General features: G+C 46.9%; 1 protein-coding gene across 1 annotated transcript; it reads left to right on the top strand.

The window, feature by feature from the left end:
- The first annotated feature begins 236 nt into the window (after positions 1-236).
- On the top strand, positions 237-27,287 carry LOC130212850 (proline-rich transmembrane protein 1-like). The gene is made up of 3 exons (XM_056444095.1): positions 237-479; positions 1,059-1,265; positions 26,407-27,287. Exons 1-3 carry the CDS (start codon positions 339-341, stop codon positions 26,560-26,562), a joined length of 504 nt encoding a protein of 167 aa, XP_056300070.1. The 5' UTR covers positions 237-338; the 3' UTR covers positions 26,563-27,287.

Here is a 27,287-nt window from a genome sequence, read left to right as displayed (position 1 = left end):
TCCTTTCAAGGAATAAAACAGATGAAAGAAATTTTGATTCATAGACTTCGTTCCTTCTTTCCAGATTAACAGAGAAAATCTTCCACTGCACCAGTTTTCACGTTGGGTCTATTAGGGCCAATCTAAAAAACTCAAAAGACGTTCGGCTGAGCTTTTATTTTGAAAGTCTCGACCGGACGCTCCCTAGTTGTTCTGGGTCTCTTGACACAGAGGATCACTCAGTCTCGCAGTCAGAACTTGAACAATTCACTTTGTGGCAGCAGCAGTCTGGTCCAGAGAAATTATCAGAACTAAAACTTGACCGATAAATAATATTTGTGTTAGTTTGCTGGTGCACGATGGACCCCTCGAAGTTCGCCACGGCTCCTCCACCGGAGTGGACCGGGGAGAAGTCCTCCATGGGCCAAGTGCCCCCTCCGGCCTACCAGGACCAACCCGGGTACCCTCAGCCCGGCATGGGGTACCCACCCCAGCAGCAGGTAGGAAGGACCCCACGGGGCCCCCCAGGGGGCCGCACAGCGCTGGATGAATAACGACACGTTGTAATGTTATAATTCTCTCTATGTGTTTATTAATCATGTAAAATAGAAAAAAAGAAAAAAATAGATTAATTTTGAAAAACAAGTTGAGCTTCGTCGTTTAATCCACATATGGAATACATACAAACAAGTATTTTATTTAAAATGGATATCGCTTATATGAATGTAATTAAATAAATGATTTAAATCTTATTTTGAAAAAAGATGAAATTAGGGGAAAGGTATTTAAGTAAATCTGTGGTTAATATTGGGTCATGACAGCTCAGGCATGTGAGGTTTAAAAATAGAAGGGTGGTCAAAAAGGCCCTCTGAGGTTAGCTGAATGCGAGGGATGTGATATTATCTTTATTATTATACCATCAGCTCTGGATGGACATGTCGATATGTATGTGTTTCTCAACATGTTAGTTTTTAATTATAATAATTAGACGATTAGCCTCCCAGTTTTCTGTCATAACCTTCCACAACCGGTTTTCATTGTATCTGAGTGTGAGTTGTATTTCCTGGGTGTGGCTGCAGGGCTATGGACCTCCGCCGCAGTACGGAGGTGGTTATGGGCAGCAGCACCCGGGAGTCCAGCCGGCCATGGTCACGGTGCAGCCCACCGTGTTCGTGACCCGAGGCCCGCTGCCCGTCCCCGTCAACGACTACTTGTGCTACTCCATCTTCACGCTGCTGTGCTGCTGCCTGCCGCTGGGCATCGCTGCCCTCATCTACTCCATCGCGGTGAGTTCGATGCCCGTGCGTCGAGACGTGTCCGGCAACTAAAATCACAGTCATTTCATTCTGATTGATGTGCCGACGTCGAGCCCAAAGCCATCAAACTAAGAGTGAAGAATCCCTTATAATAGGGGTGTCAAACTCATGTTCACCGTGGGCCAAATCAGCATCATGGCCGCCCTCTTAAAGGGCCGGAAACACTTTATAAACTCCTCGAACATGTTAAATAGCTCTCTTTGCATTTGGTTATTGTTCATTTGAGTTGAGAAATATTGGACATAAGAAGATGTCTCTAATATGACAACATAAATCCATTTAATCCTAAACCTTCAAAATAAAAGCACGGATATTTTTCTTCAATTTCTTTAAGAAAAGGGGATCACGTGTCTTTAAAGCAGTGGTGTATAAAGTACCCAAAAGTCATACTTGAGTAAAAGTAAAGATACTTGACTGGAAAATTACTCAAGTAAAAGTAAAAGTCACCTATGAGAATACTACTTGAGTAAAAGTATTAAAGTATCTGATTTTTTTTTTACTTAAGTATTGAAAGTAAAAGTAAAAGTAAATGCTGTTAATAAAAAAAACAAAGGGTCAGAATTTAGAGAATTATGAAGTTTATTTGTTTGGGTGCTGTGGCCGCCATGAACAAGGAGTATGAGCTAGGATGAACTTAGCAATATATGAATACGATGAAATTACTAAAATATAAAAACACGATTAACACAGAAAATAGTATAACCAAAAGTAACAACCAGAATCATCACTTTAAAGTGAAAAATGTATTGTTCATCTTCAAAAGAAGTTGATTTTCAAAATGGACAGATTTCAGTGTCTCTCTTCTGGGGCTGAAGACGAGTGCTGCGATGCTGAAGAGCCGTTCACCTGGTGCAGGTAGAGTGTGTCTAGCTTCACAGGCCCTGATGGTGCAGGTAGAGTGTGTCTAGCTTCACAGGCCCTGGTGCAGGTAGAGTGTGTCTAGCTTCACAGGCCCTGGTGCAGGTAGAGTGTGTCTAGCTTCACAGGCCCTGGTGCAGGTAGAGTGTGTCTAGCTTCACAGGCCCTGATGCAGGTAGAGTGTGTCTAGCTTCACAGGCCCTGGTGCAGGTAGAGTGTGTCTAGCTTCACAGGCCCTGATGCAGGTAGAGTGTGTCTAGCTTCACAGGCCCTGGTGCAGGTAGAGTGTGTCTAGCTTCACAGGCCCTGATGCAGGTAGAGTGTGTCTAGCTTCACAGGCCCTGGTGCAGGTAGAGTGTGTCTAGCTTCACAGGCCCTGATGGTGCAGGTAGAGTGTGTCTAGCTTCACAGGCCCTGATGCAGGTAGAGTGTGTCTAGCTTCACAGGCCCTGATGCAGGTAGAGTGTGTCTAGCTTCACAGGCCCTGGTGGTGCAGGTAGAGTGTGTCTAGCTTCACAGGCCCTGATGGTGCAGGTAGAGTGTGTCTAGCTTCACAGGCCCTGATGCAGGTAGAGTGTGTCTAGCTTCACAGGCCCTGATGCAGGTAGAGTGTGTCTAGCTTCACAGGCCCTGGTGCAGGTAGAGTGTGTCTAGCTTCACAGGCCCTGATGCAGGTAGAGTGTGTCTAGCTTCACAGGCCCTGATGGTGCAGGTAGAGTGTGTCTAGCTTCACAGGCCCTGATGCAGGTAGAGTGTGTCTAGCTTCACAGGTCCTGATGCAGGTAGAGTGTGTCTAGCTTCACAGGCCCTGATGCAGGTAGAGTGTGTCTAGCTTCACAGGCCCTGATGCAGGTAGAGTGTGTCTAGCTTCACAGGCCCTGGTGCAGGTAGAGTGTGTCTAGCTTCACAGGCCCTGGTGCAGGTAGAGTGTGTCTAGCTTCACAGGCCCTGGTGGTGCAGGTAGAGTGTGTCTAGCTTCACAGGCCCTGATGGTGCAGGTAGAGTGTGTCTAGCTTCACAGGCCCTGATGCAGGTAGAGTGTGTCTAGCTTCACAGGCCCTGATGGTGCAGGTAGAGTGTGTCTAGCTTCACAGGCCCTGGTGCAGGTAGAGTGTGTCTAGCTTCACAGGCCCTGGTGGTGCAGGTAGAGTGTGTCTAGCTTCACAGGCCCTGATGCAGGTAGAGTGTGTCTAGCTTCACAGGCCCTGATGCAGGTAGAGTGTGTCTAGCTTCACAGGCCCTGATGGTGCAGGTAGAGTGTGTCTAGCTTCACAGGCCCTGATGCAGGTAGAGTGTGTCTAGCTTCACAGGCCCTGATGGTGCAGGTAGAGTGTGTCTAGCTTCACAGGCCCTGGTGCAGGTAGAGTGTGTCTAGCTTCACAGGCCCTGATGCAGGTAGAGTGTGTCTAGCTTCACAGGCCCTGATGCAGGTAGAGTGTGTCTAGCTTCACAGGCCCTGATGGTGCAGGTAGAGTGTGTCTAGCTTCACAGGCCCTGGTGCAGGTAGAGTGTGTCTAGCTTCACAGGCCCTAATGCAGGTAGAGTGTGTCTAGCTTCACAGGCCCTGGTGGTGCAGGTAGAGTGTGTCTAGCTTCACAGGCCCTGATGGTGCAGGTAGAGTGTGTCTAGCTTCACAGGCCCTGATGCAGGTAGAGTGTGTCTAGCTTCACAGGCCCTGATGCAGGTAGAGTGTGTCTAGCTTCACAGGCCCTGATGCAGGTAGAGTGTGTCTAGCTTCACAGGCCCTGATGCAGGTAGAGTGTGTCTAGCTTCACAGGCCCTGGTGCAGGTAGAGTGTGTCTAGCTTCACAGGCCCTGATGGTGCAGGTAGAGTGTGTCTAGCTTCACAGGCCCTGGTGGTGCAGGTAGAGTGTGTCTAGCTTCACAGGCCCTGATGCAGGTAGAGTGTGTCTAGCTTCACAGGCCCTGATGGTGCAGGTAGAGTGTGTCTAGCTTCACAGGCCCTGATGCAGGTAGAGTGTGTCTAGCTTCACAGGCCCTGATGCAGGTAGAGTGTGTCTAGCTTCACAGGCCCTGGTGCAGGTAGAGTGTGTCTAGCTTCACAGGCCCTGATGCAGGTAGAGTGTGTCTAGCTTCACAGGCCCTGATGCAGGTAGAGTGTGTCTAGCTTCACAGGCCCTGGTGCAGGTAGAGTGTGTCTAGCTTCACAGGCCCTGATGGTGCAGGTAGAGTGTGTCTAGCTTCACAGGCCCTGATGGTGCAGGTAGAGTGTGTCTAGCTTCACAGGCCCTGATGGTGCAGGTAGAGTGTGTCTAGCTTCACAGGCCCTGATGGTGCAGGTAGAGTGTGTCTAGCTTCACAGGCCCTGATGGTGCAGGTAGAGTGTGTCTAGCTTCACAGGCCCTGATGCAGGTAGAGTGTGTCTAGCTTCACAGGCCCTGATGGTGCAGGTAGAGTGTGTCTAGCTTCACAGGCCCTGATGATGCAGGTAGAGTGTGTCTAGCTTCACAGGCCCTGATGGTGCAGGTAGAGTGTGTCTAGCTTCACGGGCCCTGATGGTGCAGGTAGAGTGTGTCTAGCTTCACAGGCCCTGATGGTGCAGGTAGAGTGTGTCTAGCTTCACAGGCCCTGATGCAGGTAGAGTGTGTCTAGCTTCACAGGCCCTGATGCAGGTAGAGTGTGTCTAGCTTCACAGACAGCAGCACACAGTTGGGAAGCATTTCAGCAAGTCAATGTGATCCACGTCTCCATCCAGCTGTTTGCTGCTGTCATGCGCTTGAGATGACGAAGAAGAAGTCCTCTTCATCAGATGAACTGGACCTGGTGGCATCACATAGCTGCAGGAGGGTTCTTCCATGTGCTGCTTGATGTAGTCCATTCCTGAAATAAAGTGAGAGTATTACAGACATGATAGAATTAATAACACTTCCTAACATGTCATGACCCCAACCTAAAGTTTTGTACAAAATAGTTTGTTTTAATTTGAAGTTTATACATTTAGTTTCATGCACTGTCCGTGCATCCAGAGTTGATTTGTGAATATGTACTTGTATCTCTGTAGTTAAACACAACAACAGTCCCAAATCAATATCATCGCCATTACTGGACCGTCACTCTTATAATATTAATACAAATAATTATAATAATGCTGTAATGATTAGCATTATATTATAGCTAAGACGACTCAAATCAACAAATTCTCACAACTGTCAACACTTCTTCAGCTCATTAACTCGCTAGAGATCCGTCTACTCCACTCACGATAATTGTCTCATTTAATTGACGATAGCTAGCGAACGTTAGCCTAACGTACAACATGTGTAGGACAATCAGACACCTGCCTCCCCCCCTCCTGCCAAAGATATAACTTACTACAATCCTGAGGACAACACTGCTAGATATCTTAACAGGTTTATGATGACTAAACATTAACGTTGCGGCTCATGGGATTAATCTTAATTTACCTCAATGTGTTTCCTGAGGTTGGTGAGTTGTTGAAGGCCAGTATCTCCGTAGCTTTCGGTCGGCATAAGAGGCACTTCATCCGGTAGGAAGAAACTTTCACTCCGACAAAAGAAAAGAGTTCGCCCAAATATGGCCACGGACGTTGATCTTGGTCCCCGTGGTTTTTCGAATAGCTTCCATTGCTGCTCCACATGAAATGAGTCGGATCTGTAGCCGCACACGCGGCAAGGACCACTGATCCCCAACCTGTGTGTTCGTGCTGCGTTCAGGTGCGCTGCGGTGTGTTCCACAACAGTCCCCGATGTGCTGCGTTCAGGTGCGCTGCGGTGTGTTCCACAACAGTCCCCGATGTTTCTCATGATTATTTTTTTCCGTAGTAACGAGTAACGATACTGTTTCAGGGGAAATGTATCGGAGTAAAAGTACAAGTTTTCATTGCAAAATGTAGTGAAGTAAAAGTAAAAGTAAACAGAAATATAAGTAGTAAAATAAAGTACAGATACCCAAAAAAACTACTTAAGTAAAGTAACGAAGTACTTCTACTTCGTTACTATACACCACTGCTTTAAAGCCGCCAGGGGCCACATAAAACGATGCAGCGGGCCGGATTTGGCCTGCGGGCCGTGGGTTTGACATCTGTGCCCTATAATAAGATACAACATATGGCACCACGCACTCCTGTATTGTTTCACATGTCTTTATCAAAATATAATGAAAATATTGTAGTAGCATTTAAAAGGAAAAAAGAAAATCACTGACCTAAAAATCGAAATAATTCAAAATGAAAAGAGCAAAACACGACTCTGAATAAATGACTGCTGATAGAGATGTGTCATGATTTAAGTAGCGCTGCTACTGCAGTAAGTGATCAAAGCACTGGACAATGGATTCACGTGATAAAGTAGAAGTTTCCTCTTCCTCCTCGGCCACGGTCGCCATTATAGCTGCAGATCAGATGATGAGGAAACTATTTAACTTGTCTCAGTAAAATATTGATGGAGGATTCAGGATGCGGCCAAAGTCGTTTTTTTACGAGCGTGTTTGAAAAAGTGCCAAGTTTGGGGCCATTTACTGGAAAGGGTGGAGATCTGGGAGGGAGGGAGGGAGGGAACATGCTGTCAACAATAAAATGGAGGAGACATGTTGAGGTCCTGAGTGTAGCTGGTCGTGCTGGGTTATGAAGATGTTTGACTTGATGTGTTGCTGCAGAGGAAGTGATCACAGCGGGGGAAAGAAGTATTAAACACAACTAGATGACTTGTATGTGTACTTCTATGTGTACTTACTCCTTAGTGACAACTTGAGAAGGTTAGTATTACGTCATGCCTCACTTTAGGAGCGATGCTTCGGTTGGTAGGTCGTCCCGTATGTTTGGAGGCTGAGATCATTTCAAAGTTGTGGAGTTTGTTTTCGCCGTGTCTCCGTGAAGTGGAATAGAGAAAGCTCTCCTCACTCCTCCGGGAGGAAAAGGAGGCTGATTGTTTCCATGTGCTCCATGTTTGGTGCTCAGATGGGAACATTTAGTGTGTGACGTCCTCCACAATACTTTAAACAAATAAAAAGCCAAATATAACATTTATTTGAACCTTTAAGAGCCTTACTCGCACATGGGACGCTTTAATTGTGCTTTGAGATGTGTATTATTTTTGGTAAACTGCCCTTTGGCTTGTTTCTGTGCAATGTGTTGGACGAGGAATGTTTAATTATGAACTAATAATAATAATTATGAAGTATTATGAAGTCACACACTGCTGTAGTCGCCGTGCGGCGTAGCTTCAGCACCACATGTTGTTTCTGTACCCTGTGATCTTTAATAGCAGACCGGTGTCCCATTAGATTACAGCTCAGTCATCTCTGGTTTATATGCAAAGCAAAGTCCATGTGGGGCCGGCCGATGGTTTGACCGGTCCTCGTGTCGGCATGCTCAGAGGCTACTGAGATCTCTCCAGCCGGCGTGTTGTTGCTGCTGTGAACAGGACCCTCAGCTCACGGAGAGTTATGCAAGATGATGTCAGCTTAAAGTTCTGGGAATTTATTTGTGAACGTGCACAGCGTGACCGACGCGTCCGGGACGAGCTAAAGCCGCCCGCGCGAGGATTACAGCACAACTCGGAAACAGGAAATGCAAAAAGAGGATCTTTAACTCGTCTTTTCAGGCAGGGTCAAAACCGGGTGGTCATGTCCAAGAGGGCAACGAATCCAAAACTGGGCAGGCAAAACTTTTAGGTCGAGTTAACAGGCAAACAGGGTCAGAACCGGGTCAGAACAGGGTCAGAACCAGGTCAGAACCGGGTCAGAACAGGTTCAGAACCGGGTCAGAACAGAATCAATATTAGAATACACTGGAGAGCTCGGCAATAACACACAAGAGGACAAGGGCAGTAAGTGAGGGGACCTAAATACTGGCCCACCAACGAAGGGATGGGCTGCAGGACTAGAGATGGGTACCGTTTGTTTTTTTCCCGATGCCGGTGCTAAACCGGTACTTTTAAAACGATACCGGTGCCTAAACCAACGGATATCAGACTGTCGCGCTCGTAGCTCGTGGCTCGAAGCTCGTAGCTCGTAGCTCGTAGCTCGTGGCTCGAAGCTCGTAGCTCATAGCTCGTAGCTCGTGGCTCGAGGCTCGTAGCTCGAGGCTCGTAGCTCGAGGCTCGTAGCTCGAGGCTCGTAGCTCGAGGCCCGTAGCTCGAGGCTCGTAGCTCGAGGCTCGTAGCTCGAGGCTCGTAGCTCGAGGCCCGTGGCTCGTGGCTCGAGGCTCGTGGCTCGAGGCTCGTGGCTCGTAGCTCGAGGCTCGTGGCTCGAGGCTCGTGGCTCGTAGCTCGAGGCTCGTAGCTCGAGGCTCGTAGCTCGAGGCTCGTGGCTCGAGGCTCGTAGCTCGAGGCCCGTAGTTCGAGGCTTGTAGCTCGAGGCTCGTAGCTCGTAGCTTGTGGCTTGTAGCTCGAAGCTCGTACCTAGCGCCCGCTATGAGCTAAGAGCTAGCTTAAGCATGGTTATAATGGCTAATTTATTATTTGTTGACCTACTTTTATGAATGCAAGACTTGCAATCAACGTTCCGGTACTAATCTGAGTTCAGGCTGCTCTTCATCGTCTCCTCATGTTCAGGGGGACCGTCTCCCCATCTCCCCGCCGCGCCCAGCCTGACTCTAATGTGCTCACGCCAGTGGCGGCTGGTGAATTGGGGGGGGGGGGGGGGGGCAGTTTAAATATCACTCAACAATGAGAAGAAAAGAGGTTTTGAGTAGAATATTGTAAAAAACAAAGCTTTATTTCAAGAACACAGCGTGCTCAACACGGTCCAATAACAACTATCAACACACTGTAACTTTGGGCATGAGAGGTTCAGAGCAGCTTTAAGGAACATTGGGTTGGGTTTCAGAGGTTTGCAAAATAAAAGAGGTTCAGAGCAGAATAGAGTCAGAAAGAGATCACATGTTACATTGGGTGACAGAGCAGACCCACTACTGTAAAGAAAAGTAGCCTCCTCTCTTTAAAGTGGTCACTTTACTCTCTGGTTAAAGTCAATCATGTCTGTAACCTGTTTCCATTATTCTTGAGGGAATGAGTCTGTTTTTCAGAACTTCTTCGTTGTGTTTCGATGCCAGTTCGGTCTCCTTCTGCTGACTGTAAACAGGGTTAGCTTCAGGCTGTTAGCGAGTTAGCTCCATGCTCTTAGCTAGATAACTGCAGCAAGATTCGTGCTTTCCACTTGTCTGCAGCTCTTAGATCCCTCCCCTGTAGTCCAGAGAGTTTCAGTCCTGAGCTCCAGCTAACAGCTCCGTTAGCTACCTGCTCCCGTAGCTCCGTGGAGCTCTCTGGCTGACGGAACATAAGTCTCTGATCTGCCGAATAGTCCAATCACGTGAAATAATAAAACGATGTCATTGGCCAACGAGCGCACATTTTTGCGACCCAAGATTCACGTTTCATCCGCCAATGAGAAGCCGTCCTTGCCGAAACGACTGAAATGTTTTCTCGATGCCGTACACACACGTTAGATCGCCTCGAAAAAGGGGAGGGGCTTCTCTCCGTGATAATGGCGATATATTATATTTTTTCACATTAACTTTAAGTGGTTGTTGACAGGCTGACGGTCTCCCACACACATTTAGCGCGTCAACACGGTATATTTACTATTTAAATGATTTGGCATATAATGTTTTTTGACAGGATGTTATTTTTTTTTTTTTTTTTTTCATCTACAAATTTTAAGAGGGGCGGCGCCCTAGCGCCCCCTATGGACGAACCGCCACTGGCTCACGCAGTCAAACACGACGCACGCCTCCTAAAAGTTCAACGATAGGCTATCGTAACCTGCTGACAGGGCGGAGTCACCAGAGAAGTTCAGAATAATAGTTTTTTTCAATTTCAATCGGCTCAGGCGCCGAAAGAAAGCACCGAAATGTGCGCTTCGGTCCGGTGGGCCGGGCGTGAGAACCAGGTGAAGGGAACGAGTGATGATCAGTGTGAATGGCCGGGTCTGAAATGACATGAGAGTAAATGAAACCAGCAAACAGAATGAAAACAACGAACATGGCGGTGAACTCGTGACGGCCCGAGCCCGAGGAGACAAACGTTGTTGACATTTTGGAGCGAGCCGTTTCTGTCCGCGCCGATTCATTTACACTCGAGGTGAAGCCAGCGGGAAGTTGTGACGTTGTTTATCGATTGTCTAAACAGACGTGTGAGCGTGTGTCCACGATTTGGACCAAGAGCAAAGCAGGACCACTGGAAAGAGTTGGCTGTTGTTATGACGGCAGCGCGGTCACACGGTCAAAGCGCTGAATCATCGGCATGATTCTGAGGAAAGGGGATTTGATTTTGTCAACTGGGTCAAAAGAGGTCAAAAGTCAAGATCTGCTCACAATGTTTACATGTAGGACCTTTTTTTGTTGAAATTCTTTATTTCTTGGAATGAGAACGAGTTGGAAACAGATCATTCAGCTTCAGCCTTGTGGGGAAAACCCAGTGTGACTTATTACAATGTGAAGAACGTGCTTTCCCAGTCTTCATCACTTCTCATCCCGCAGAGCACATTTTGCAATATCAGACTAACACATTTCACAAGCACTATTCATGTCTTCCTGTTGAACAAAAAGGAGTCTTGTGCAACAACAGAACCAACTCTTATTCAAAAGGTCAGGCCTGTTTCCTTCTCTCCTCTCACACTGGTCTCAGAATCCTGATTATTCTGTCTCCGATCAACAGTTTCTTTTATCCATCCTCCATCACTTATATCCTCCATCACTTTGGATCTTATGATAACACGTGAAACGTATGAAATGATAATGACCCTTGCCTCCACATGAAGAACAGGCCATGAGCTCAGTATCTGCCTCACGAAAGCAAGATACAAATCTTAATTATTCTTTCTGAAGAGACAAACGTTCTTTTTTAGTGAGATTATTGCAGCAAAAAAACACGTGAAAAATTGAAAAGCATGCGTGAATGTAATGTGTTACCACGGTAACACCACTGTGTTTTGGGCAGCTGATTTTAAAATGTCTGCTTCCGTGTGGCTCAGCGAAGACGCCGTAGACATCGCGTAATCTGATCATCCGTTGGCGGTCGGGAACACGAACAATAAGCTGTGTACATATCGCAGGACCTGGGCGGTTATGTACACAGCTGGAGCAGATTGCTCTTTCCATGATGCGTGGACACGCCTCCTTCTGGCTCTCGTAGATGAGTGGAGGGCCGTGGCGGGGCCGCCCCCTGAACTCAGTTATTCCTGACTCCTGTTGACTCCTCTCCAGTTGCTCCAGCTCTCTGTATATCTTTATCTCCCCTCCCCCCCACCCCTCTCAGTAAATCCTGCACACTGAGCCAACGCCCACTCAAACACTGAAGTGAAGTCACGTGACGCACCGCCGCCGGGAAGGAAGAGGCTCACTTCTCCTCGTTGGTTGCTTGACGTCCGTGACTTCCACATTCCTTGGCGCTCAGGAAGAAGGTGTTTCACGCGGGGATGTGGACAGTGTTGTGTCACAGCGGCCGTAGTTTGAGGCCATAAGAAAACCCCCGGCGTTGTGGAATGCCTCCCTCTATAAATAGCATCCTAGATAGCGTGAGCGGTGGCTACCACCCGGTCAGGGGGACCTCGTCCGGGCGGCGGTGTTTGGAGCTTCCCTGGATTTCACCTTGAAAAAAGTGAAAGAGGAAAAAAAGTGGGCAAAACACGGCGCTCGCTTTATTATCCTCTTTTGTGGCGACTTAATGACGGAGCCGGACGAACTGGAATGACTCGGGAGATGCGGGGGAGAAAAAGAAGAAAGGAAGAAGCCACTGAAAGAAAGACTTTGAGATCGAGAGGAGGCGAGCACAGTCATGTCTTTGTCTGGGTGTGGATGGGACTGTATCTGGAGTTTACAGCTGAAAAGCTCAACAGAAAAAAAAGGGGCGGCACAGACGGAAACATGAGAGGAAATAACAAATAAAGTCCGGGAGTGTGGAGCTGCTGGAATCTGCTTAACGTTATCTCTCAACCGCCATGGACAAGAGGGGAAAGTCACCTCCCAGAAACGGAGCAAGCCAGAAACCTTCCTGGAAACGGACTTCTGACTCTAGGGGGGGGGAAGTTAAAACACTCAACACCACGGCGAGTCGGGACAAGAGCTGCTTTGGGATCCAAACATCGGCGCTTTGTGTGCCTCGTTTCAAGCCTCAAGCCCCGCCTCCTTTCTGTGACAGCGTCATCAAACGGTCCTTTGTCATCGGTGAAGATGAGAAGAAGAAGAAGAAGAAGAAGAAGACTGCTGCATTCTTGCAACATGAGATAATCGCCTCCCTTCTCCTCCTGCACCTCCTGCTCCTCCTCCACCTTTGTGGTTATTTATTGTTATTACATTCACTCATTCACACATATCTACGCACAGAGCAACATCCGCTCCTTTAGAGATGTGGATTCAATGTTGGACTTATTTTGGTGTCTCAGTGAATGTGAGTCCAACCTTCACTGAGCAGGTTAATGCTCAGTGGCAGGAGGTGCTGGGTACGCAGCAGGCTGAGAGGCTGAGGGCCGTGAGGGGCCGTGAGGGGCCCCTCCTGTCCCCCTCTCGTCCCCCTCTCGTCCCCCTCCCCCCCCTCCCGTCCCCCTCTCGTCCCCCTCCCTCCCCAGCGTGACTCAGACGGCTCTCATGCGCCGCAGACCGCCGACAGATACTGACGACCGGGCCGGAGACACAGAGCACTCGGGTATGACTGCAGAGCGGCAGCCAAGGCACCAGTGCACCGGTCTGTGTCATAGAATGTGATAATCCGGAGAAAGCACTATTCAAACCCAAAGTTATTATTAATTCAATTATTACAGATTTAAAGTGGTGCTTTCCGTGTGGAGACGCTCGATTGGTTGTTTGAGTGTTTGTTGACTTTGAGCCCCGGGAGCGGTGATGTCATTGTTAACCAGTGTCGGAAATGCATCAGGGCAAACCTGCCCCGAAGAAATATAATGTTGCCCCTGATATCACGAGGAGGGGCAACTAATGCCCCCATAACTTCCTCTAATAATTATGATGATTTAATAGAGTTTTGTTCTTTGTTGTGTGTGTCCTATCTGTACTGCCTGTACAAGTAAGTTCACACAAAAATATATATATATAAATATATTTTTTAATTTTAAAAAAACTAAGAAATAAGTTATAGTTGTTTAAATAACAATAATTACTCCAAAGAAATAAGAATACAATTAAATATGATTGTCTGATTTATGTTTTTTGTTCAACAAAATCTAAGAAAACACTTTGAATCGTAGACTACAGCCTAATAGTCTTATTATTATCTAATAGTCTTATTATTACCTAATAGTCTTAACAGAATTTCGATAATTTAATAGTGTTTTATTTTAGTTCTTTGTTTCGTCTGTCTTATCCGTACTGCCTGTACTCGGTACACAAAAAATATATATAATTTTTAATTACAAAATACAGAAAAATTAGTTAGAATTGTTAATAGTTGTTTCAAAACTGTAATAACAATAAATAACCACAAAGAAATAAAAATAACATTGAATATGATTGTGTGATTTATGTTTTTTCCATTTGTTTTTTGTTAAAAAAATCTCAGAAAACACTTTGAATCTGTAGACTACTGCCTAATAGTCTTATTACTGCCTACTATTCTTATTATTGTCTAATAGTCTTATTATTGACTAATAGTCTTATTATTGTCTTATAGTCTTATTATTGACTAATTGTAGGAGCGCGGGAATGAACGATATGGACAAAGTCACTTTCTTTGGCTGCACACCTCTGTGGCCGTTTATTTCCTCACACAAACATTTGACCCGTGACACTGACACCTCGTGACCTTTAAACCCCTCGACGCCGCCCCGTTGCCCTGGTTACGCTCCCAGGTCTTAAAGGGACCCGGTCACGTATCATGCACACCACCCTACTCGTCTTGTGAATTATGTGCTCCCAACAGAGTCCCCTACATACGCCCCCCCAGAATTCACCAAGACTAAAGAAAACAAAAAAACACACTCATAGTCTCGGGGCCCGAATCAACCGTCCTGCCCGACTCCTTGTTACTGGAGACGGAATTGGAGGCAGCGCGGCCGTTGCCGGCAGCTTCTGGGCCTTGCAGCGGCGTGGTGGAAATATAGGAGGGCGCCCGCGCCGCGGGGGTTCGGCCAACCTTACCGGCTGGTCTAGGTCGAGCTGTGCTGGTTTCAGGCGATCCACCGACAATTGCTCCACCTTACCGCCAACGTCGACTTTGAAGGTTTTGTCCCCGGCCTCTAGAACGCGAAACGGTCCTTCGTAGGGCGGGTTAAAGGGCCCATGGCGGCCGTCCTGGCGAATGAAGACGTACTCTGCTGTCTTTAGGCTGGACGGGACGTGTGACTGCGGGAGGCCGTGCTGCGACGTGGGCACAGGGGTGAACACTCCAGCCTTTTCCAGGAGAGCGGCCCGCTGTTGTGTCGCAGACCACGGGTCTGTGACCTTGGGGATGAACTCCCCAGGAACCCGCAGCGGCTGGCCGTACACCAACTCGGCGGATGAAGCTTGAAGGTCCTCCTTGGGGGCTGTTCTGAGCCCCAGCATGACCCATGGGAGCCTGTCCACCCAGCCCCCGTCCTTGAGGCTGGCCCGGAGAGCAGCTTTCATTGAGCGATGGAACCGCTCGCACAACCCATTAGCCTGTGGGTGATAAGCAGCAGTACGGTGGAGCTTCACCCCCAGGCTTTCTGCTACTGCGTTCCAGAGCGCCGACGTGAACTGTGGGCCTCTGTCCGAGGAAACGTCAGCTGGGGCCCCAAACCTGGCGACCCAAGTCCCAATGAACGCTCGAGCCACCTCATCCGATGCCGTTGATGACAGCGGGACGGCCTCTGGCCAACGCGTGGTTCGGTCCACCATGGTGAGGAGGTGTGTGAACCCTCGGGACGGAGGAAGAGGTCCCACCAGATCCACATTTACATGTTCGAACCTCCTTTCTGGAACTGAGAACTGTGACAATGGGGCTTTTATGTGGCGGTGAACCTTGGCACGTTGACACACCACACAAGTCCCTGCCCATTTTCGCACATCTTTCTTCAAGCCGTGCCAGACAAACTTCGCCGTCACCAACCTCTGCGTTGCCTTCTTGCCGGGGTGCAAAAGACCATGAATAGTGTCAAACACTTGCTGTCTGCATCCGGTGGGAATAACCGGTCGTGTCTGACCTGTGGAGACGTCACAGAGGAGCGTGGTCCCTTTTTCGCCGAATGGAACCTCCTCCAATTGCAGTCCCGTTGTTGCCGTCCTCAATTCTTGCACGCCTGGGTCTGAAACTTGATCCTCCGCCATCTTTGCATAATCCAGTCCCAAATGAACCGGCCCCACGATAGCTCTTGATAAACAATCTGCGACCAGGTTATGTTTGCCTGCCACATGTTGAACATCCGTGGTGAATTCGGAGATGAAGGAGAGCTGGCGCTGCTGGCGGCCTGACCGTGGTTCAGCCGTCTTACGCATAGCGAATGTCAATTTGTGATCCACAAAAGCTGTGAACTGTCGAGCCTCTAGCAGGAACCGGAAATGTCGAATGGCAAGAAACAGGCCAAGGAGCTCCCGATCAAAAGTGCTGTACTTTCTCTCGTTAGGACGCAGCTGTCGACTAAAAAAAGCAAGTGGCTGCCATGCCCCTTTCACCCACTGCTCGTACACGGCGCCCACTGCAAAATCTGAAGCGTCAGTGGTGATGGCGATCGGAGCCTTGGATGCGGGATGTGCCAGCATCGTTGCCCTTGCCAGAGCAGTCTTGGTATCCCCAAATGCCTGGTCCCGCTCCTCTGTCCAGTCAACCGCTTGTTTGACAGTCTTGCCTTTCAGGGCTTCGAAAAGGGGTCGCATTAACTGTGCTGCCCGGGGGATGAATCGATGGTAAAAGTTTACCATTCCTAAAAACTCCTGCAGTGCCTTCACTGTGAGCGGGCGCTGAAAGTTAGCCACCGCGTCCACCTTCGCTGGAAGGGGAACGGCCCCGTCTTTAGTGACGCGATGTCCAAGGAAGTCAATGGTTGTCAACCCAAACTGACACTTAGCTGGGTTGACGATCAACCCGTGTTGGTTGAGCCGAGCAAACAATATCCGCAGGTGAGACATATGCTCTGCCCTCGATCAACTGGCAACCAGGATGTCGTCCAGGTAAACAAACAAAAAAGGCAGGTCCCTAAGCACAGTGTCCATGAGGCGCTGGAAAGTCTGTGCTGCATTTTTGAGGCCAAACGGCCTGAACAAGTAAGTTCACACAAAAATATATATATATAAATATAATTTTTAATTTAAAAAAAACTAAGAAATAAGTTATAATTGTTAATAGTTGTTTAAATAACAATAATTACTCCAAAGAAATAAGAATACAATTAAATATGATTGTCTGATTTATGTTTTTTGTTCATTATTGACTAATAGTCTTATTATTGACTAATAGTCTTATTATTGTCTAATAGTCTTATTATTGCCTAATAGTCTTATTCTTGACTAATAGTCTTATTATTGTCTAATAGTCTTATTATTGCCATTTGTATGACAATTGCTCATATCCTGTAAGCCTAAATAAGTATATTTATTATTTTTCAACAAAGGTTAAATGTTATTTCACAATTTTCAAAAAGTGCCCCAATTTCTTTTTAAATGCCCCTGGATGAAATCAGTGGGGGGGAAACTGCCCCCTAAAGAAGATGTAGCTGTCCTCCTCTGTTGTTAACCATCATCTCCTAACCGGAAAGCAGCGACTAAATGTTCGGATGTTGAAACAAAATCAAATAAAAATCTAGCTGGAGGACAATAGATTGAACATAATTGGTTTTCCTTGAGGAGGCAATGTTGTGTTCTTTTTTTGTTAAGTCGTATTCCATGTTGTCGTCGGTAGAAGGAAGCATCAAGCTGCTGGTAAAACTATACAGTATATATGTAACATGTTATATTTATTAGCCAAAGCATTTCACAACAATGAAGGAATAAGAACAATACACCGCCACGGCCCTAAACCTGTCAGTGTGCCGAGCCTCCGGCTAACAGCATCTTCCCCTGATGCACGCCGATCTAATCGAATCTTGTGATAACAGAAATAAATATATAAAGGTGTGTGTGTGTTTACCGAAGGCAACAGAGGCACCGTTTTTACAACAGGATACACAGCTGTGGTTGCAAGAGCAGACAGGGCCTTCACACACACAATTCAGTTTATTTGTATAGCCCAATTTCACAAATTACAAATTTGTCTCTGAGTGCTTTACAATCTGTACACAGACATCCCTGCCCCAAAACCTCACATCGGACCAGGAAAAACTCCCAAATAACCCTTCAGGGGGGAAAAAAGGGAAGAAACCTTCAGGAGTGAACAGAGGAGGATCCCTCTCCAGGATGGACAGATGCAATAGATGTAATGTGTACAGAAGGACAGATTTAGAGTTTAAATACATTCAATGAATATGACAGAGTGTATGAATAGTTCATAGTAGGCATATTCCACGATGGAGACCTCCACGATCCATCAGGCAGATGGCGGTGGGGAGGAGGAGTGGGCGGAGTCTCAACAGTGGGCGGAGTCTCAACAGGACAGTGGCGTAGTCAGGAGCAGGAATTCCACAACCCAGACCTCGATGATCCATCAGCAGATAGGATCTATGCCGTCTCATAGGGTCCGATGACCCCATGAGACGTGAAGTCACAAGGACTCCGGGGAGAAAGCAGAGTTAGTAACTGTAGCAGGCCTGAGGCCGCCACCCGTGGGTTTCCCCCACCAGCACCAAGGATCCGCCAGACAGCAAGAGGTGTTGTTCAAAGACATGCTTTATTCCGCACACACGACACCGAGCAGACCGCAAAACACGCGCCTCTGCTCACCTTCCCTCCTCCACTCTCAAGTGGGAGCTTTTATAAGGGTGGCCTCGGCTGCTGAGTGATTGCCAATCACCAGCAGCCGAGGCCAAATCAGACACAGCTGCCACACTCCCCACCACTCGATTTAGGCCGGGGCTCCATCCGGCCTAACCTACTCCCCCTCCCCCCCCCATGAGAGCTTGGGCGGAGGAGGGGCCCTGGGGGACCGGGCTCGGGAGGAGGGGGCTCTGTGGGCCCGGGCTCAGGACGTGGGGGCTCTGGGGTCGACTGGGACGGGGGGACGGGGAGCTGAAGCCAGCCGAGATGGGGACGGGGCAGGGGTAACAGGCGCCGCCGACGGGCCCCGGGGATCAGGGGTTGGTAGCGGCGTCGGGTCCCGGGGAACCAGGGTCGGCCTTCCGCCGACGGGTCCCGGGGAACATGGGTCGTCGGCAGCTCAGGCGGCTCCTGGACCTCGGAGGTCGGCAGCTCCGACGGCTCCTGGACCTCGGGGGTCGGCAGCTCCGACGGGTCCTGGGGCTCTGGGGTCGGCAGCTCCGATGGGTCCTGGACCTCGGGGTTCGGCAGCTCCGACGGGTCCTGGGGCTCGGGGGTCGGCAGCTCCGACGGGTCCCGGCCCTCGGGGGTCGGCAGCGCCGATGGGTCCTGGACCTCGGGGTTTGGCAGCTCCGATGGGTCCCGGACCTCGGGGTTCGGCAGCTCCGACGTATCCCGGACCTCGGGGTTCGGCAGCTCCGACGTATCCTGGACCTCGGGGTTCGGCAGCTCCGACTGGTCCTGGGGCTCCCGGGGCTCGGGGGTCGGCTGCGGCGACGGGTCACGGGGAACGGGAGTCTGCCACAGCGCCGGCGGGTTTCGGAGGGTTCCGAGGAACAGGCGGCTCTCCTCCGCCTGTGCCCGCCCCATCTCCTCTATCCGGGCCAGTATCTGGCCCAAGCTGCTCATCAGCTCTTCCTCCTGGTCTGGCTCCATCCCTTTCAGGCACTGGGTCCTCAGGGGCCCCACGTTGGGCTCCAATGTAGCAGGCCTGAGGCCGCCACCCGTGGGTTTCCCCCACCAGCACCAAGGATCCGCCAGACAGCAAGAGGTGTTGTTCAAAGACATGTTTTATTCCGCACACACGACACCGAGCAGACCGCAAAACACGCGCCTCTGCTCACCTTCCCCTCTCCACTCTCAAGTGGGAGCTTTTATAAGGGTGGCCTCGGCTGCTGAGTGATTGCCAATCACCAGCAGCCGAGGCCAAATCAGACACAGCTGCCACAGTAACGTGTGATTGAGAGATGAAAATTCATCCTTAAGGAGAGAAAAAAAGAGGAGATAGGTACTCAGTGCATCCTAAAACGTCCCCCGGCAGCTACAAGCCTATAGCAGCATATCAAGGGGCTGGACCAGGTGAACCTGATTCAGCCCTAACTATAAGCTCTGTCAAAGAGGAAAGTCTTAAGTCTACTCTTAAACGAGGTGACTGTGTCTGCCTCCCGGACTGAAATTGGAAGCTGGTTCCATAAAAGAGGAGCTTGATAACTAAAGGCTCTGGCTCCCATTCTACTTTGTAAGACTCTAGGAACTACAAGTAGCCCGCATTTAGTGAGCGTAGCTCTCTAGTGGGGCAATATGGTACTACAAGCTCCTTAAGATATGATGGTGCATCACCAATCAAGGCTTTGTACGTTAAGAGAAGAATTTTAAAAGTGATCCTTGATTTTACAGGGAGCCAGTGCAGAGCAGCTAGTGCAGGAGTGATGTGATCTCTTTTCTTAGTTTTAGTGAGAATACGAGCTGCAGCATTCTGGATCAACTGGAGGGACCTAAGAGATTTATTAGAGCAGCCTGATAATAAGGAGTTGCAGTAATCCAGTCTCGAAGTAACGAACGCGTGAACCAATTTTCTGCATCTTTTTGAGACAAGATGTGCCTGATTTTTGAAATATTACGTAGATGAAAGAATGCAGTCCTTGAGATTTGCTTTACGTGGGAGTTAAAGGACAAGTCCCGATCAAAGATAACGCCAAGATTCTTTACAGTAGTGTTGGATGCTAGGGCAATGCCGTCTACAGAAACCACATCACCAGATAATTGATCTATGAGGTGCTCAGGGCCGATTAAAATTACTTCGGTTTTGTCTGAGTTTAACATCAAGAAGTTGCAGGTCATCCATGTTTTTATGTCTTTAAGACATGCTTGAATTTTACCGAGTTGGTTGCTCTCCTCTGGTTTTATCGATAAATATAGTTGAGTATCATCTGCATAACAATGAAAGTTTATGGAGTGTTTCCTGATAATATTGCCCAAAGGAAGCATGTATAAGGTAAATAAAATTGGTCCAAGCACAGAACCTTGTGGAACTCCGTGATTAACGTTGGTGGTTATCGGCGTCATCGTTTACAAATACAAATTGAGATCGATCTGATGAATAGGATTTAAACCAAATTAGTGCCGTGCCTGAAATGCCAATCGACTGCTCCAGTCTCTGTAACAGGATGTCATGGTCAATGGTGTCGAATGCAGCACTAAGGTCTAACAAGACCAGGACAGAGAGGAGTCCTTTATCTGCTGCCATTAAGAGGTCATTTGTAATTTTCACCAGTGCTGTCTCGGTGCTGTGGTGTTTTCTAAATCCTGATTGAAATTTCTCAAATAAACTATTATGATGTAGAAAGTCACACAACTGATTTCCGACCACTTTCTCAAGGATCTTGGAGAGGAAGGGGAGGTTAGAGATCGGTCTGTAGTTAGCCAACACCTCTGGATCCAGAGTGGGCTTCTTCAGGAGAGGTTTAATAACAGCCACTTTGAAGGAGTGTGGTACGTGGCCTGTTAGCAGAGACACATTGATAATATCTAATAGAGAGCTGCCAATTAAAGGCAAAACGTCTTTAAGCAGCCTCGTCGGGATGGGGTCCAAGAGACAGGTAGACGTGTTCGAAGTAGAAACCGTTGAAGATAATTGGTCACGGTTGATGGGAGAAAAGCCATCCAAATATACACCAGGGCATACAGCGGTTTCCAAGGCCACTTGAGGACAGATTAGCACTGGTTAAGGGCAAGAGAATATTAATCTTGTCCCTAATAGTTAAAATCTTTTCATTAAAGAAGTTCATAAAGTCATTACCACTGAGGTCTATAGGAATGCTCGGCTCCACAGAGCTGTGACTCTCTGTCAGCCTGGCTACAGTGCTGAAGAGAAACCTGGGGTTGTTCTTATTTTTTTCTATTACTGATGAGTAATAGGCTGCTCTGGCATTACGGAGGGCCTTCTTATAAGTTTTAAGACTATCTCGCCAAACTAAGCGGGATTCTTCGAGATTAGTTGAACGCCATATGCGTTCAAGCTTTCGTGACGTTTGCTTCAGTTTGCGGGTCTGAGGGTTATACCAGGGAGCAAACCTCCTCTTCCTCACTGTCTTCTTCTTCAGAGGGGCTATCGAGTCCAGTGTCATTCTCAGAGAGCCTGTGGCACTGTCAACAAGATGATCAATCTGGGACGGACTAAAGTTAGACCAGGAGTCCTCTGTTATATTGAGACGTGGTATCGAATCAAATACTGAAGGAATCGCTTCTTTAAATTTAGCTACAGCACTGTCAGTTAAACATCTGGTGTAGAAACTTTTGACTAACGGAGTACACTCCGGTAGTATAAATTCAAAAGTTATGAGGTTGTGGTCTGACAGAAGAGGATTCTGTGGGAAGACGTTCAAATGCTCAATGTCAACGCCATAAGTAAGAACAAGATCAAGCGTGTGGCCAAAGCTGTGAGTGGGTTTCTGTACTCTCTGGCAGAAGCCAATCGAGTCCAACAAGGAGATGAATGCAGCACTAAGGCAATCATTATCAACATCCACATGGATATTAAAATCTCCTACAATAATAACTTTATCAGTTTTAAGAACCAAACTTGATATAAATTCTGAGAATTCAGATATAAACTCTGAATATGGACCTGGTGGCCGGTACAGAATCTCAAATAGAATTGGCTGTAGTGTTTTCCAGGTTGGATGTGAAAGACTGAGAACAAGGCTTTCAAATGAGGTGTAGTGTAATTTTGGTTGAGGATTAATTAATAGGCTCGATTCAAAGATGGCTGCTACTCCACCTCCTCGACCGGTGCCTGGAGGAATGTGAGTATTAATATGACTTGGAGGAGTCGATTCATTCAGGCAGACATATTCTTCATGGCTCAGCCAGGTTTCAGTTAGGCAACATAAATCAATGTGATTATCTGATATTAAATCATTTAGTAACACAGCTTTAGATGACAGAGATCTAATATTTAGGAGACCACATTTAATAGTCCTGTTTTGTTGCACTGCTGAAATAATGGTGTTAACTTGTATAAGGTTATTGTGTACGACTCCTCTTCTGCTTACTTTTGATTTATTTAATTGAAGTGGCCGTGGGACAGACACAGTCTCTACTCTAAAGTCATGGGTGGGTAACTGCTCGAATGGAAGAGCAGAGAAGGGTGTTAAACTACAACTCTGCTCCCAGTTCCTGATCTGAACCCTGGGTTGTCATAGATTAAGTCCGGTGATCAACTTGGTCATATTCGCAGAAATGAGGCGCTCCGTCCAACGTGGGATGAATGCCGTCTCTCCTCATCAGATCAGGTTTTCCCCAGAAAGTCTTCCAGTTGTCTACGTAGCCCACATTATTCGCTGGGCACCACCTCGACAGCCAGCGGTTAAAAGACGACATTCGGCTATACAATAAGTCTGTCTGCAAATTTGGGAGAGGGCCAGAGAAAATTACGGTGTCCGACAACGTCTTGGCATAAGCACACACCGATTCCACATTACTTTTAGTGACTTCCGACCGACGGGCTCGGGCGTCATTACCACCGGCGTGTATTACAATCTGACTGTATCTCCGCTTATCCTTAGCCAGCAGCTTCAAACAAGACTCCACGTCGCCCGCTCTGGCCCCCGGGAGGCACACGACTCTGGTCCGCGGCTTCGCTATTTTCACGTTCCTGACTATAGAGCTCCCGATAACCAGGGTGTGTTCCTCAGCGGGTCGCTGAGCAGGGAAAACTGGTTGGAAACGTGAAGTGGTTGGTGCACACATTCCTGCAGCACTCTCTTGTGTGACTGAATTTGTCCTGAAACCCAGAAAAGAGGTTCTGGGTTCTGGTTCCCTCGTCTGTAAGTCAACGCGTTGTTCCGCCATGTGAGCTGTGAATACCTCGGTCGTGAGCCCGGAGCCTTTAAGGCCGCGACGAGCTGTCGCTCCCCCCCCCCCCTCCTCCTCGCCTCATGTGACCGCGATGCTGACGTTAGTTTATGGCCCAACGTTAGCCTTCAACTCTATTCACGTGACAAACACCCTGAAAGTGTTGGTCCATGTGTGAGGATTATCTTATACGGACTTAAAAACACGTCGGTATCATAAACTCTTTTCTTCTTCTTCTGCTTCTTCTGCGTAATCCACATTCCAGTGGAAAGAATCCCATTGGCTTCATGTCAAGGTTAAAAAAAACGCAATGCTACTCTGCTACACGTCATTCCTGCAGCTCCCTGCAGCAGCAGCGTGGGGGTGGGAGTGGATTCAGTCTCCATGGCAACACTCGGGGCTCCCCCCCCCCCTCACGACCGGCCCTTGGCTGCACTGGACACCAGTGAAACCTCTTTATTAAGAAGTCAACGGCCTTTTATGTCCCACATATCGAGATGCTTTTATTACACAACATGTGTCGGTTTATCTGAAAACATCTGGATTCAGTCTGGATTGTCTTCATGTACACAGTAAGAGGCAGGAGCGCGTGTAGGAGTCAACGAAGCCCCCCTTCCCCCAAGGGGAGTGGCCAGTTTGGGTATGTTTGCCTCGGATAGCCAGTTTCATATCCATTGTTTCATATCCATTGTTTTATATTTAGTTGTTTCATATCCATTGTTTCATATCCATTGTTTTATATTTAATTGTTTCATATCCATTGTTTTATATTTAATTGTTTCATATCCATTGTTTCCGACAGTTCATAGATTGGTTCATTCAGAAAGTAATTTTTTCTCTCTGTAGTTTTCTTTCATTCAGTCTTTGATGACACAAGAGACAGAATTTCAGGGTCATCGTGATATTTTATGCTCATTTGGACTCTATCACTGAGAAAAGGATGAACTAGTTCAGTGTGAAATATACCATTCAATGGAAAAAAATGTTATAATACTGTTACAAAGTTTGGGATCACCCAGACAATTTGGTGTTTTCCATGAAAACTCACACTTTTAATTATCAAATGAATTGCAAAGTAAATATAACATATAACAAATAATGATTTTTATTGTAAATATTAATGTAGTTCTTCTTGTGGCTCAAAGGAAGGCCAGTTTTATAGCTCCTCTCACCAGCATAACTGTTTTCAGCTGCGCTCACATAAAAAGGGTTTAAAGGGTTTTCTACCCCTCCGCTAGTCTTCTAAGGCGATAACACAATGTACCACTAGAACACTGGAGATGGGCCTCTACACACCTCTGTAGAGACTTAAACACCAGAGCATAGTCATCTACACATTAGCTATGTAGAGACTAGATTTTATATTCATTTTTCAATAAATAAAAGTCTGAGTTGGGTCACCCCAAACTTTTGTACATGAATGCAAAGAATAGAGAGATGTCGATAGTTATTGCTCATATTTCGGAATCCGCTCGTTCACACTATTTGAATGTTTGAATGCCTCGTTATAAATGCCTGATTATGAATTCCTCGATATAAATGCCTGGTTATGAATGCCTCGTTATGAATACCTCGTTATGAATGCCTCGTTATGAATACCTGGTTATGAATGCCTCGTTATGAATACCTCGTTATGAATGCCTCGTTATGAATACCTGGTTATGAATGCCTCGTTATGAATACCTCGTTATGAATGCCTTGTTATGAATACCTGGTTATGAATGCCTCGTTATGAATGCCTCGTTATGAATACCTGGTTATGAATACCTGGTTATGAATACCTGGTTATGAATGCCTCGTTATGAATGCCTCGTTATGAATACCTCGTTATGAATACCTCGTTATGAATGCCTGGTTATAAATGCCTGATTATGAATTCCTCGATATAAATGCTTCGTTATGAATGCCTCGTTATGAAAGCCTGGTTATGAATGCCTCATTATGAATGCCTGGTTATGAATGCTTCGTTATGAATTCCTCTATATAAATGCCTCGTTATGAATGCCTCGTTATGAATGCCTGGTTATGAATGCCTCGTTATGAATACCTCGTTATGAATGCCTCGTTATGAATACCTGGTTATGAATGCCTCGTTATGAATACCTGGTTATGAATACCTGGTTATGAATACCTGGTTATGAATGCCTCGTTATGAATGCCTCGTTATGAATGCCTCGTTATGAATGCATGGTTATGAATACCTCGTTATGAATGCCTGGTTATGAATGCCTGGTTATAAATGCCTGATTATGAATTCCTCGATATAAATGCTTCGTTATGAATGCCTCGTTATGAAAGCCTGGTTATGAATGCCTCATTATGAATGCCTGGTTATGAATGCCTGGTTATGAATGCTTCGTTATGAATTCCTCTATATAAATGCCTCGTTATGAATGCCTCGTTATGAATGCCTGGTTATGAATGCTTCGTTATGAATGCCTGGTTATGAATGCTTCGTTATGAATTCCTCGATATAAATGCCTCGTTATGAATGCCTCGTTATGAAAGCCTGGTTATGAATGCCTGGTTATGAATACCTGGTTATGAATGCCTCGTTATGAATACCTGGTTATGAATGCCTCGTTATGAATGCCTGGTTATGAATACCTCGTTATGAATACCTGGTTATGAATGCCTCATTATGAATACCTGGTTATGAATGCCTCGTTATGAATACCTGGTTATGAATACCTGGTTATGAATGCCTCGTTATGAATACCTGGTTATGAATGCTTCGTTATGAATTCCTCGATATAAATGCCTCGTTATGAATGCCTCGTTATGAAAGCCTCGTTATGAATACCTCGTTATGAATGCCTGGTTATGAAAGCCTCGTTATGAATGCCTGGTTATGAATGCTTCGTTATGAATGCCTCATTATGAATGCCTGGTTATGAATGCTTCGTTATGAATGCCTCATTATGAATGCCTGGTTATGAAAGCCTCGTTATGAATGCCTGGTTATGAATGCTTCGTTATGAATGCCTCATTATGAATGCCTGGTTATGAATGCTTCGTTATGAATGCCTCATTATGAATGCCTCATTATGAATGCCTGGTTATGAAAGCCTCGTTATGAATGCCTCGTTATGAAAGCCTTGTTATGAATGCCTCGTTATGAAAGCCTCGTTATGAAAGCCTTGTTATGAATGCCTCGTTATGAAAGCCTCGTTATGAATGCCTCGTTATGAAAGACTCATTATGAATGCCTCATTATGAATGCCTGGTTATGAATGCTTCGTTATGAATGCCTCATTATGAATGCCTGGTTCTGAATGCTTTGTTCTTGAAGCTCACTCATATCTATTTCATAATCCTGTCCAGGCCCGTGAAGCCAACCACACCGGGGACCAGTACTCGGCGGACCGCAGCAGCCGCATGGCCCGGACGCTGAACCACGTGGGCCTGGGACTCGGCATCGGCTTCCTCATCCTCTCCATCGTTTACGTCGTGGTGATGACCAAATCACTTTCAGATTAAATCCGTGTCGTCGCCTTTCCCATATTTCTAGTTCAGGTAATCGGACCACAGCCGGTGGCCTTGTGTTCCACCAGTACAACCTTCCAAAGATTCATGTTTGTGGTTTGTGCTTCCTATGTTCTCTGACACGTGTAAAATCCACATCAACATATGTTATCCAACTTAAAGCCTTACGAGTTCACCCTGAAGGCACACGTAGTGTTATATAATCCACGTTTGAATAGTAAATGACTATTAATACAGTTTATATTGTGTCAGATCTGATTTTGAGCTGAGTTTTGTTGAAGTTTTGCAATTGAAGGATTGAGATGTGTCTGATTGTACGATGGGGGGAAATTTTTTCGATGAAATTGTCGGCTGTAAATGTGCACGAACATCTAATCTCTGTGATCTATTGTCTTTAAATTACACCAAAGTCGTCCTCCGCTTCATATGCAACCTGCAGACATTTAGCCAATATGTTATTTTATAAACCGAGCTGAAAACATACGATTTACTGTATATTCGAGATTTCTTTACAAATAAAGTAAGTATATTGAGAGAAGCAACCTGCGTGCCGTCTACTCTGTGGAGAGGATGTTTACGTGACCCGAGGCTCCGTTGCAGTCAGGAGAACGCTCTCCATCGTGGTGCCTCATCGCATGTAGTGACGCTCCTGGATACAGTTGATTTTATTATTTTGTTTCACATTTAAATGGTAAATAAATAAATAAAGCCCTCCTTCA

This window comes from Pseudoliparis swirei, chromosome 22 (genome assembly GCF_029220125.1).
Source record: "Pseudoliparis swirei isolate HS2019 ecotype Mariana Trench chromosome 22, NWPU_hadal_v1, whole genome shotgun sequence".
Classification (NCBI taxonomy): Eukaryota; Metazoa; Chordata; class Actinopteri; order Perciformes; family Liparidae; genus Pseudoliparis; species Pseudoliparis swirei.
Note: the sequence above shows the minus strand (reverse complement) of the source record. Positions and strands in the feature narration are given on the sequence as shown.

Excerpts from the sequence above, each read along its gene's own strand:
- LOC130212850 (XM_056444095.1), top strand. The coding sequence starts at position 339 with ATGGACCCCTCGAAGTTCGCCACGGCTCCTCCACCGGAGTGGACCGGG. Across the intron at positions 480-1,058 it reads GGTACCCACCCCAGCAGCAG|GGCTATGGACCTCCGCCGCA; the intron begins GTAGGAAGGACC and ends GTGTGGCTGCAG. Across the intron at positions 1,266-26,406 it reads CCCTCATCTACTCCATCGCG|GCCCGTGAAGCCAACCACAC; the intron begins GTGAGTTCGATG and ends AATCCTGTCCAG.